The sequence below is a fragment of the Wasmannia auropunctata genome, unplaced genomic scaffold, assembly GCF_000956235.1.
Source record: "Wasmannia auropunctata unplaced genomic scaffold, wasmannia.A_1.0 LD336060.1, whole genome shotgun sequence".
In the NCBI taxonomy this organism is placed as follows: Eukaryota; Metazoa; Arthropoda; class Insecta; order Hymenoptera; family Formicidae; genus Wasmannia; species Wasmannia auropunctata.
In genome coordinates this window covers 206753-219342 of record NW_012026830.1, presented here as the reverse complement: position 1 = coordinate 219342, position 12590 = coordinate 206753, and the positions used below count along the sequence as shown (strand labels likewise).

The window sequence follows — 12590 nt, the reverse complement described above, 5'->3', positions numbered from 1 at the left end:
ACGTGTGCTCTTCCGATCTATTCTATACTTATAGAATTTTTAAAATAATGGGAATTTAACAAAAATTTTACAGATTGTTCTTATATATGTTGAAAGACTTAAGACAAAAGCCGGAGTCGATTTACTGAAGCAATCCAAAGTTATAAGGACTTTAATTTGAATTTTTTGGTTAGATTGAAATAGAATTCGAAAATTCTCAGAAAAAAAGCAACAGAAGCATTTATGCGCTCTAGTTCTGAATAAATGATAACATTCTGCACAATCCTTATTACTCAAACTATATGAGAAGAGCATATTTATCAAAATCAGTCCTTTAACTTTTTGCTTCTATTGTACGTATTAAACATCCTTAATACTCAATATAATCAATGTCTGAATTATCATTGTTTTTAAGTACTTGCACGTTGATACGTTATTAAATATTATAATTATTTATGTTACAGGTCTCCGCGAATCGGAGGTCCTCTTTCGCAATCGCTGGCTATGATCCCTCCGACCATGCACGGGCATGAGTTTAATCAACCCTTGTCGAGGGTGGTTATGGTCCGTAAAACGGATCAAAGGACATTCAGCAAAGGGAGACGGGGCGGTGAACCTCTTTTGGAAACTGTTACCAGGGAAACCGTCGAACTCTTTAACGGCGGTCGAGCCGAAAGGAAATATACATCTGAAACGAGGGACATCGTTACACCAAAATCTAGCAGGTTTGATGATTTTCCAATTACTAATATTAAGTGTATTAATTACAGATTATATACTAAAGTAATACATTTTTTCTCTCTTTCTTTCTTTCTAATAGATTAATTATTTACGAATATTTACGGATGATCTAAATTAACAAGATCTTTAAATTTAAATTAGATTATACAATATAATAATATCGAATAATATTTTAATAGAGAGATTTTGAAATATTATTTTAATATTTTATAATATTTTATTTAATATGACTTAAATTTTTATTTTTGAAATATTCTTATATGAATTACTATATTTAATATTTAATTATTAAAGAAGATTATTTATTCTTATGTACTAATATCGTCTAATACTTTTATTTGTTTTGCTTTAAATATCAATACAAATTTACAAAAAATTGATAATATGTATCTCCAATTAAGAACAAGATTTTGAAGTTATTTTTCCAGTTTATTACTATACAATTTAATGATATAATAAACGACAATCGAAGTACGTAACAAGTAAAATTAAAATGTATTTTATGATGAGATAATCATAATTTGGTTATCTTATAATTACATTAGTCGGCAAGTAACGACTGTTAGATGATGATAAATAGTTTCTCAATGACAATTATATTATGATCTGATTATATATTTACTTTTATCAAAAATAATATGAATAAAATTAGCGCTTTTTAACTACAAAAAAATACGTTAATATAATTTTTAATGGTTATAATTCAATTATATAAATATCATGTAAGTAGTATAAATATAGTGTATATTATAATTATAAAACGAATTACACATAAAAATAAAATATATTTTACAAATAGTAAACTTTAAGTTATTATTTAGATTCATATTAGCATTGATTCAGATTTTATTTGAAATGAAATAGATAATGTTGAAAACTACTGGAATAGATGCATGTTGCAGTGTTTATAACAAATTGATATTATAGTTAACTGTACTATTATCTCCTGTGTATTAGCGAAGTGTTTCTTTGTTGTACGTGATTGGAAGTGCGTTTCCTTCTTGCACAAACGTGTACCGGAAACTTGTTACATGGTTCGAAGTAGACAAAACTTTACCTGTCGTAAAATCAGCTGTCTCGCGTTTCAGTCCCTTTCTCTTAGTTGATATACCTACATGTACAGGGTGTTCCAAGTTTGCCGTCTCTTTCTTGCTTTATCACTAAAAATGTTATTTATTGTCAATAGGTAAAAATTAATAATATTAAAACTTATGATGAATGATATTTTCTTTCAAATCTCAAAAAAATCTCAATGTTAATATCGAACAGTAAACTTGCAACCTCTGTATTCTGTGGAAAGATATTTCGAGAGAAACCGCAGAGACCGCAAGTTTTCAATTATCTCGTATGCTATAAACGGAAGAGCGATATACTCGCGTTCTTTCGTTTCGGTTAATCTGAAAGCATACGTGTAAAGAATCTATGAAATGTCGTACGGCATTTAGCAAGTTTTCTACACTCTTGCGGAGCAATTAATTTCTCTCAGCACTCTCTCGCGAGTAATGTTGGGAATCGAGACAACTTTGATTTTCAATAAAATCTAGAATATGTTGCGTAATACGATACATTAAGATCCGGAAGGATCTATGCTTTTAAGAAGACATAATTTTTAGTCATAAAATGTCGTAGAAGAATTGTTATGATTGATTCTTGGGTCAATTTGTCATTGATTATTCCTTATCAAAAATTTAATTCAAATATTTTTATTGTCTTTATAATATTATATTATTTTTATATTAATTCTATCTAAAAATAGATTTTAATAAAATAACTGTATGAAGTTAAATGAGAGAGAGAGAGAGCATAAATTTTCATTGGTTGTTTTAATTTGTTAAATTCCTTTAATTTTGAAACATTTGAAACGTGTATTTTCAACAATATTATTGTTAAAAATATAAACATTTCACGACTTTTAACGTAAGATTTACAATTTATAAAGAATAGTTAAAGACAATGTAATATAATATTTGCTAGATATAATTTATCTAGCAAATCTAGATCTAATATTATCTTGTGGTTTCCAAGAACTAGTCGCCGTTCTTTATCATTGTTGAGCATTGAGAAGTTTAAAAGTTCTATCTTGTGAATTTTCGAATGATCTAAGTTTAAGTTTCTAACGTTACTCATGAGAAGTGAATACAGTTTAATATTTCTCTATAGTGTGAGTCGTTGCTCTTGTAGTATGCCATCGCTCAACGTGCACGGAACGAAAAAGAAGGTGGTCGGTTTTGTCGATCAAGTGTCGTCTGACAGGTATAATTGCCTACGCGGCACAAACTTGCAGCTTAACCAAATTCCGATTCCAGTGAAGTGAGAGTAAGCATATACGCGAGAGACAGACATATATGAATGACAGCGTATGAAAACCTTGCAGTAAATGGCGCCGATATCTTACCGATACTTTACCGGTGTGTGTTGTCGCTTACATGTTTTCTGAAACTTCACTAGAATCGGTAAGTGGTCCTAGTTCACCTGGCGTAGGTGGCACGTAGAAAGCAGAGCGACAGCTGAAAGTTCGCGTGCTTATACATTCAAACGAGTCGCAAGAAGATGGCAATTCTGTAAGAATACTGTAAATTACCGGCTTTCACGATAGCGTAACAGGACGATAACGTTCGCTAGCCAAGAATGAGATTTATACTCTGTTGCTGCAGAGTTAAATTGAAAGTATGAGATTCCCTCGGAGGCTGTAGAATATGTAGGTATACGCGTTTCTCTTCAAATTATTATCATCGATACTCCTCTTCGGTAATAACAGTTTTCGAGACGATAATGCTTTATCGTAAATTTAGTGCAATGTTGGATAATTTATTAACAATTAACTTAAATAATTACTTTTTTATCACACAGAAAATTGAAAATATGTTGATGTATACAGTATGCATAAAATTGCGCAAAATTGCTTTTAAAAATATATCATTTGCTTCAATTTACAATTAAGATATCATTTTATAATATATTATAATATATAAACTAATACAACTTTTTAAAAGGAAATATAATTTTATTTTAGAATTTATAAATGAAATTTCAGATAGTTTTGAAACATCAGTTAAGCTTATACTATAACGCCGTTTGTGTGTTGTCCAGTTAGCGAGACAAAATTCACTAGAATCGTTTAAGCAAAAGATTAATCGCCGCGAGGTTCGTATTGTCGGTATTAAATCCTTATCGAAGAGGAATCGTTGCTCGATGGCATACGCGCGATTCCGCCTACGCAAGCGGCGTGGCCGGGAAAAACTTTTAGTGCAACTCGTTTGAGTGAGTAAGGCACAATATGTTATAAGGTACAAAAATGAGAAGATGGAAGAAATATGCAATAAAATACTGCATGTAATAAAGTTAGATTCCATTTTATTACGAAATGTTTTGACAATTTAAAATAGATTTCTTTTTATCTTTTAAAAAGATAACAAATCTTAAATACACAACAATAATTTTATAATTCTAAACGATTAAATATTCAAATTTTTGTGAATTATACATATTTTAAAGGCATAAATATATATATATATATATATATATATATATATAACAGAACCTTAATTAATTGTTATAAATATAGAACATTATTCTTTATCTAATTTAAATTTTTTTGCTAATATCATCCCAAGAATTACCTACAAAACATATTGTTTAATCTCGAAAATTATAAAGGCAAGACTTATAATTTTTGTGTATAATAAAAATTAGCTCAAAACTGCAAAAAATATTTTTGACATTTTATTATAAGATGTGCTGTATTTTTTATCTTGGTCGGGCCCTTTATGCGTCATGAAGACTCAGCCTCCTTCCTCTGGGCGCGACATAACAAAGGAAACGACAACCTTTCTTTTGCGGCGACCGTGGCCGTGGATGCGTCGCGGAGGAAGGAGGAAGTACGAGCCATGCTCGTAAAGGCATATGTGACGACGTGTACGTAGATGAGCACGATGAAGTCGGTGTTTCGCGTGACCTTTAACGAGGTCCAGTAAAGATTCTGGAATTTTCAGCTCTCCCTTGGTTTTCTTACGTAACATCTTTTGGCTGAATACTGAAATTGTTTGAATTTTTAATAAAGGTTATTGTTTGACTGCTTAAATTACAGCGTTTTTTTTTTATATTGTGATGTTTCAATTCACGTAAAAAAAAAAATAATGTTAATTAATTTTAGTTAATTTTTTATAATATATAAATGGATATTCTCTTATTACGCTTTGTACATAAATGACTACAGCTATTCGATTAAAATTCATATCTAATATTTTTTGTGCGACTTTTCTAAAAAAAATTTTAAGATAACTTTTATTTTAACCAGTTTCTGTTCTAAATATGTTCTTGCGCCATTTGGCGCGCTGTTCGTGTATTCATTCGTCAATAAACAGATGTCAGATTGCGAATTACTTGAAACCCGTTAAGCGTACATTAAATATTCTCAGAACTTCCTGCTCAGAACATGGCTACTTTATATAAACGTAATAATAAATAAGGTTCCCGAATTCGTCGAATAATATCGAACTTTTGCAGAAAATGCACCTTGAAACGCATCTTTAAATCGTGATTTATCTATGACAAAATTATGCAATTATGATCGATTTCCGCGGTAAATGAGGTGAATCTATTCGTGTTCTATAATGCGAAATTAACTGCTGGCAAAATTGCTATTTATCAGTCAATATGCAATTTTCCATGGAATAATCATGGATTTGCATTATAAGCGTATAATGACTGGATATCTACGTCGTGAATTGTGTTTACGCGAGTAAACCAGTATTCAGCCTGTCGTGAGATATTTTAGAAAACTAGACTAGAGACACCGTTGTAATTACACAGAGCTCTTACAATTATACCCTCACGTTCGATCGCTTCGATTCATTGCACATGCCATAATGATCGTCTGTATGATCTCTACAATCAAGACATCGTGGCACATCGTAATTTCATCGGCTTTTCTGCTTGCTCTCATTCCATTGAGATACATAAAGAACGGTATTTGGGACCTTATACCTCATAAATATCAATTATATCACTTCATGTATTTAACGCAAATAACTTTATGTTAACCTAAAGAAAGAATATTGATCACGATATTAGATTAGATATAACGTCTTAAAATGTGTAATTTTTTGTTTTATAATTCGCATCTTTAAAAATGATCGAAGAAAATGCCATTTCCTGAATGAGCTTTAACGATAAGATAAAAATCCAGAATTATTATCTACGATGTAAGATAAGGCTGAGTTTAGATTACGATTTATTGCATTTCTGTCATAAAAGTATTTGGATTATTTACACAATTCCTTTGACACATTCCGATTTACGAAGTTTAATATTATATTTGTTTCAATGTCATCACTTGACTAACTCGGAAGAGGAAGAGGATGCAATTAAATTACATCGATTAAGATATAAACATTTTTAAAGTAAACTAATAGAATTTAATTAAATTTTTCCTTCTGTTTTAATATTCTTTTTAAAGTATACAAAAATTTATTGTATTATTTAATTACTTAAATTAATCTTTACTATGCTTACTAGTGTTAACATATTTATATCATATATATGGATACATTATTTATATATATATATTATATAAATATATATATATATATATATTTATATACATATATATTTTTTAACAAATATGAATTACTATTACTTTCTTTAATTTTATTATTTCTTAAATACCATTTAATCATTTATCATTTTAATGAGAATTCCTTTTAAAAGCAATTTTTTAATAAATTTAAGTTTTCTTTTTTTGGTTATTAATAAAGTTAATAATATGATTTTATATGTGTATTCAAAGTTTTTATTTAAACAATTCTCCTTATTAAATTTTAAATTAATTTTATGAATATTTTAATTGTATTTATTTTGTTTTAATATTATCTTTTAAATATTATCTTTTAAATAATATTAATAACATTAAATAAATAAATTTTTATTTATTTACACACTAACTGTATTTATTTGACAATATTAATCTACGTGGTTACAAATGTATGTAATTAAGCATTATTCATATACTAAAAGTTTTACTTCTGTGAACCGATTTATTTATTAATGACTATTGTTAGAACAATTTTCATGATTTTTATAATTTCTACAGAGTATCAAATAGCTAAGTTACAAGGAATTCTTAAAGCACATCTAATTCAAACAAAATTTGATCTATACATTCGCTCATATAAAGATGCTTTTAGTGCAAAAAATTTTAATAAATTCGATCTGCTTATTTAAAGCGTTTAGTATTCATGCGTCACTGTGCTGTCGGGAGCAAAAAAAAGCGCTGTGTATTTCTTCGTATACCATGTAATTGATCTACTTTCAGGTCGAGGACAGATTCGGTAAGGTCGAAGTCTCCGTTGATGGCATCACCAGCATCGCCCGGCCCATTGTCGAATTCCTTGCACGGTAGTTTTCACGGCAGTCTAGGAAGCGATGGTATGTCTTGCAGCAGCGCTAGGTCTTCCTCGGCATCTCCTGATTCCGCGAGATATTCGTCCTCACAGGTATCGACATCTATCGCAATACTGTCTACCCGATGTTTCACCGCGGAGAAGTAAACAAATGTAAATTTGTGAAAAATTGAGATAAATTCTTAGAATCCGCAAGTGTTATAAAATCCAATAATTTCATACACAAGAGATGAACTCAAAATCTCAAGATTTTAAAATTCTGAAGTCGTAAAAATTCTTTTTTTAATTTCTCAAATTTTTATTTATTTAAACTTTTAACGTTATTATCCAAACTTTCGCAAAAAGAGCAAAAAATCTGGTTAAAGTTAAAGTCTGAAATGAAAATATTTAAAAGGAATAATATTCACATCTAACTGTTAAGACAATAGAAATTTTCTCAGCTGTATGTCTTTACATAAATGCGTGAACGCGAACATTTATGTTACGCATACCAATAAAGAAAACAGGTATAGCACCATGATGCATATTGCTGATCATGCTAACAATATTGCAACGCAACTTAATAAGCAATTAGATCGTGCTACTTGTACTACATGATAAATTATATCTAAATGCGTTTAAAGTATTATACTTTATAAGCCTACATTTACATCATAAGTCAATTTTCCTTCTTGTGAAGATAAATCACGTTAGATTAAAAAGCTGCTTATGCAGTAAATTAAGTTTGATCCTCGGTATTTTTTGACACAATTATACTGGACTATTATACTGGACTAGCAATGTGCTGGAAGACTCTAAAAGAGAGTTGGCTTATTTATATTTCAAGTAAAAAGATATATCTATGAAAAATATGATTAGTAGAGGTGTACGAATAGTTCGAATTCGAATCGAATCGAATCGAATTACAGTGGATTCGATTCGAGTTTGTTTTCGAATCTGTAAGATTCGAAATCGAATAATTCGAGAATTTTGAATCAACAATGGTTCGATATCAAATCGATCGCCTATTCGCCTGTTTTATTTGCTTCATTTATATCTCCCGCGCGATTAATTATTTTTCTCTAATAAATGAGTAAGTATTTTTGATGTATGTAATGTATCCATATATGTAGATTAACAAAATGTTCGAAAACATTTTAATTATTTGTGTATACACATATTATTAATTATATATTTTCTAGTTCAAAATGTCCGTTCAAAATGTAAGATCGCGATCCTTTGTAATGAGATGTAAATCGAAAACTTCAGTTTGTTTAAATCGTTGCGTAAAATAATATTAATCATAAATTTTGATATTTATTACGTTTAAATTAACATGTAATGTAAATCTGGGAAAATTTGATTCAGATTCGATTCGATTCGATTTCATACGTATTATAAAAAAATTCGATTCGATTCGATTTAACCGTGCAAATGCTTGATTTGCACACCTCTAATGATTAGAAGTAAAAATGTCAATTGATTTTAATCTGGCGATTTCTTCGCCGGATAATTTTTCGTCAATCGATCCACCGCAATTTCTTCGTGTTAGGAGTCCTCCGGTTTCAACCTACTTGGTAAATTAGCCGGTTGGAAAGCGTAACTCTTCGACGACCGGCTTCGCTACACGTGACATTGCGTGCAGTGTGAAAGGAGCCTAAACGCCATAAGATTCGCTTCGCGGAAAGGTGCATTGCCACCTCGCGATGACTCAGGATCGCTCGCCTTTTTCGAGAGTCACCGTTTGCACCGTCTGGATGATCGGTGGATCATGGGGATACGATCGTCCGCGGCTCACGCGAGTGACTAATCTGTCAGACGTTCAAATTGCACTTCCCGCGCTCCCGCGGAATCGATTTTTTCCGCTCCATTTTCCGCGCGCGCATGTCGTCGCGTTCTCATTCGCCGGACTTGTTCTTCATACGCGCCAGATGTTTTTTTGCGCTTACGCTAATGGCCTCGCTTACAAAACGGCCGAGCGATTTGTAGCGCGAACTTGTATGTTATAATCATCAAACAGCTAGCTCAATAACCGCTAAGTTTTCAGTCGACTATCTGACACTAATAACTGGTAACTGAAGGAAGTTATTTGAATTTTGTTTAATCTAGCGATTTCTTTTCAATTTCTTTCCTTTTCTCTCACGAATGTCCTGTTTATAAATATTTAATTTACTGTCTTTAATTAGAAGTATATTTAAAGATTATTATTGCAATCATTGTTAAATCATCTAATATTACTTTTTTGAACTGCAATTTATTAAGTCACCGCCTACGTTGTGCAAATTACAGGCAATTAAACAGATGATTGTCGGAGAGGTCTGAAACTATCGACAGAATCTCACGATAATCATCGCTGTCTCATTTTAGATTACAGTCTCTAATTTAATCATTGACATAACATCCTAAAAAGTGCGTTATTTCTACATTTATACTTTAGTATAATTTATCACACTCGGTAAATTTTTCCAGCAAGTAAGAGAAATTTAACGAGTGGTCACACAAACGGAAGCGCGAGTAGAAGTTTATCTATGAGCATTCTATTTATGTAGCAACTAAGCAGATGATCGTATTCCTATAAGACGATGGGAAGTAGTTTCTGCCGGTCAGTTTCTTCCTATAGATGGTTCCGCGTTTAAGTTGTTAAGGACACTGTGCCTGGCTTTTACAATTTATATCATTATGTTGTATACCATGTATTTGTTTCGTTGACATTGTTCCCAATTCGCAATTAGAACGATAGCATTTGTATTTTTTCCTTTTTTTTTTCTAAAACTCTTGAAATCTTGTAAAAGATTTTACTAACAAATCTGCGGATTTATTGTTGGATCTTAATCCGTCATACGATGCTCTCTGTATGTGTTATAGATAACAAAGATTGACACGCGTAAACCGTCTGTACGCAGATCGGGGCCGCCAAAGGAATTTATAAACGTCTGCCTCGACACGCATAATTTCTACCGATCCCGGCATGGAGTACCGCCGTTACGACTCAGCAAGCAGGTTACTGTCGATCTTTCTTTTGCAATGAAATCGTAATAAAATCGCAGCCCTCGCTAAACAACTTCCGCGAATCGAGGAAACTCGATTTTTTCTTCTGTCTGTCTCGTTCTCGGAAGCGCGGCGAGATCTCTGCTGACAACTTTGGACGCAACTGGAAACGGTAAATAACGGTGCTTGTTTATTTCCAGCTGTGCAAAACAAGTCAAGACTGGGCAAATATATTGGCGGCTAGAGGTAGATTAGAACACAGGGCAAATATTGACTATGGAGAGAATCTCTATTGCATGTGGAGCTCCAATCCAAAGACAATCGTTGGTGGCGAAGAACCGGTGAATGAATGGTGAGATATGGTTGCTTATATTTATTGCTGATGCACATATTGTATATTAAGTTACACTATCCACTGTGTTACAACTTACAATAATGAAGTTATACGAAATTTTAGTTATATATAATAATAAAATAAAAATATATTTGAATCAATATTAAATGTAAATTGAAAAAAAAAACAGATCTATTGATTTAAAAATTATTATTTTAAGCATTTAATTATATTTTGTTTATGTCGAATTGTTTATAATGTAGATAATTAATTTTTATCAAATAACTAAATCAAATAATCTAAAATTCTTATGCGGAATATATTTAACACATAAAAATCTGTATCATAGATAAATCTTTTTTTATTTAATAAAATAACTACATTATTCATTCAAATATTAACATTGGAACTTTTATCGATTGTAGGTATGCTGAAGAGGCTCAACATCAATACGGGAAGGAGCCTACAACATTGAAGACTGGTCACTTCACACAAGTGATCTGGAGGGACAGTACTGAGTTAGGGGTGGGAATGGCTAGGAATCGAAATGGCGAAGTCTACGTTGTGTGTAATTACAATCCCGCTGGGAATTTCTTAGGCAGTTTCACGGAGAACGTTCTTCCACCCGTGGATGCTGCGAAACAGACTAATTTTACCGACCTAAAGCAACACTACATAGACGAGCAAACGTGGCAGCAGGAGGCATTGCTGGTTCACAATGAGTATCGAAGGAAGCATCGTGCACCGGATTTAAGATTGAATTCAGAATTAACAGCCGCTGCCAAGGTAATTTCGGAATATACAATATTATTATGATTATAATTTTATTATTGCAATATATGTACATATTTTACATATATGTATTAATTATTTGTATATAGTTTTAACTGATAAAAAGTTTCAAAAAAGGTGTAAAAATTAACTATGTTATGTATGTTCGTTTTTCTGTAGGCCTGGGCAAACACGTTGCTAAACACAAATAAACTGATACCTCAATCGTCGTCTCCGTATGGCGAAAACATTTATTCGATGCAGTGTTCCGATCCTAAACTGGTCGTTTCTGCACGTGAAGTTATTTCAAAGTGGTATTCCGAGAAAAAAGAACATAAATTTGGCATCGAGCCAAAAGTTCTCAACACATGTATGTATTTTAATTAAATTTAATAGCCAATGAAAAAATTAATAGAATAAAAATATATAATAGGAATTGTTAAAAATAGATCGAAAATTGATTTCTAAAAAATTAATTGATTCAATTTTATGTTTATCTAGTTATAATAAAGTTTAAAATATTTTTCAAATTACGTATTAACTTATACAATAATATTTAATATTTAATGAGAGACTATATAAAAAATTCTTAAATATTGTGACAATATTTTTATTTTTTGCTTACAGGCCATTTTACGCAAATTGTCTGGAGAAACACAACCGAAATGGGTATTGCTATGGCCAAGCGAGATGGTACATGTGTTGTAGTGGCATGTTACCATCCGAGAGGTAACATAGTAGGACAGTTCACTGAAAACGTACTGAAGCCTATAAAGAGTATCTGTTAGCTAGACTCATTTCTGTCGATAATGTATTTAAACCCTGTATTTATGTATCATGCAAATGAACGATGTTACGCATAATATATGTAATGTACATATAACACTTGTGCATATACACGTATAATAAACATTCCACATACAAATATTTTTAACTTCCTGGCTCTATTTTTTACACACACATATATTATATATGTATATACAGTCACCAAACTAATTGACCGGACACTGCTTAATATATCGATAATTTCTAAAAATTCAAGATAGAGCAACTTTGTCAAAAATTATCGTAACATAACGATCGAAAAAGCATTTTACAGCTTAAAGTCTCTACTTTTGAAATCCATAATTCATTAAATGACTTACTGATTCTTTACAAAGCTGCACGGATGCAAATGAAGATGCATCAAATCTAAAAATTTTTTACTAAGTTTGTGAAATTCCATGGCGTGAATTAAAAATCGCACACAAATGCAGTTTACAGCATTTGAAAGCGTTAAAGCATCTTTGAGAAATATCAACTTAGGAAAATCGAAAGACTTCGCCCTTTAAAACGAGCCCAGGGAAATTGTTTCACGATTTTTTTTCATGAAGTTACCACAATTCAAATATCGACGA

The 12590-nt window shown here is 31.3% G+C and overlaps 1 protein-coding gene across 4 annotated transcripts in view; it reads left to right on the top strand.

Moving 5' to 3' along the window:
- The window catches only part of LOC105450498, a 32748-nt gene extending 20621 nt beyond the window's left edge, over positions 1–12127 (top strand). For 2 of the 4 annotated variants that reach the window (XM_011690348.1, XM_011690352.1), the window contains exons 2-9: positions 444–704; positions 2881–2973; positions 7034–7214; positions 9966–10100; positions 10289–10440; positions 10848–11208; positions 11374–11563; positions 11821–12127. In XM_011690348.1, coding sequence (XP_011688650.1) covers positions 444–704; positions 2881–2973; positions 7034–7214; positions 9966–10100; positions 10289–10440; positions 10848–11208; positions 11374–11563; positions 11821–11981 — 1534 coding nt within the window. In that variant the 3' untranslated portion in view covers positions 11982–12127. The remainder of the gene's footprint in view (positions 1–443; positions 705–2880; positions 2974–7033; positions 7215–9965; positions 10101–10288; positions 10441–10847; positions 11209–11373; positions 11564–11820) is intronic. The other 2 variants (XM_011690350.1, XM_011690351.1) reach the window with 2 other exon arrangements.
- The last annotated feature ends 463 nt before the right edge of the window (positions 12128–12590 follow it).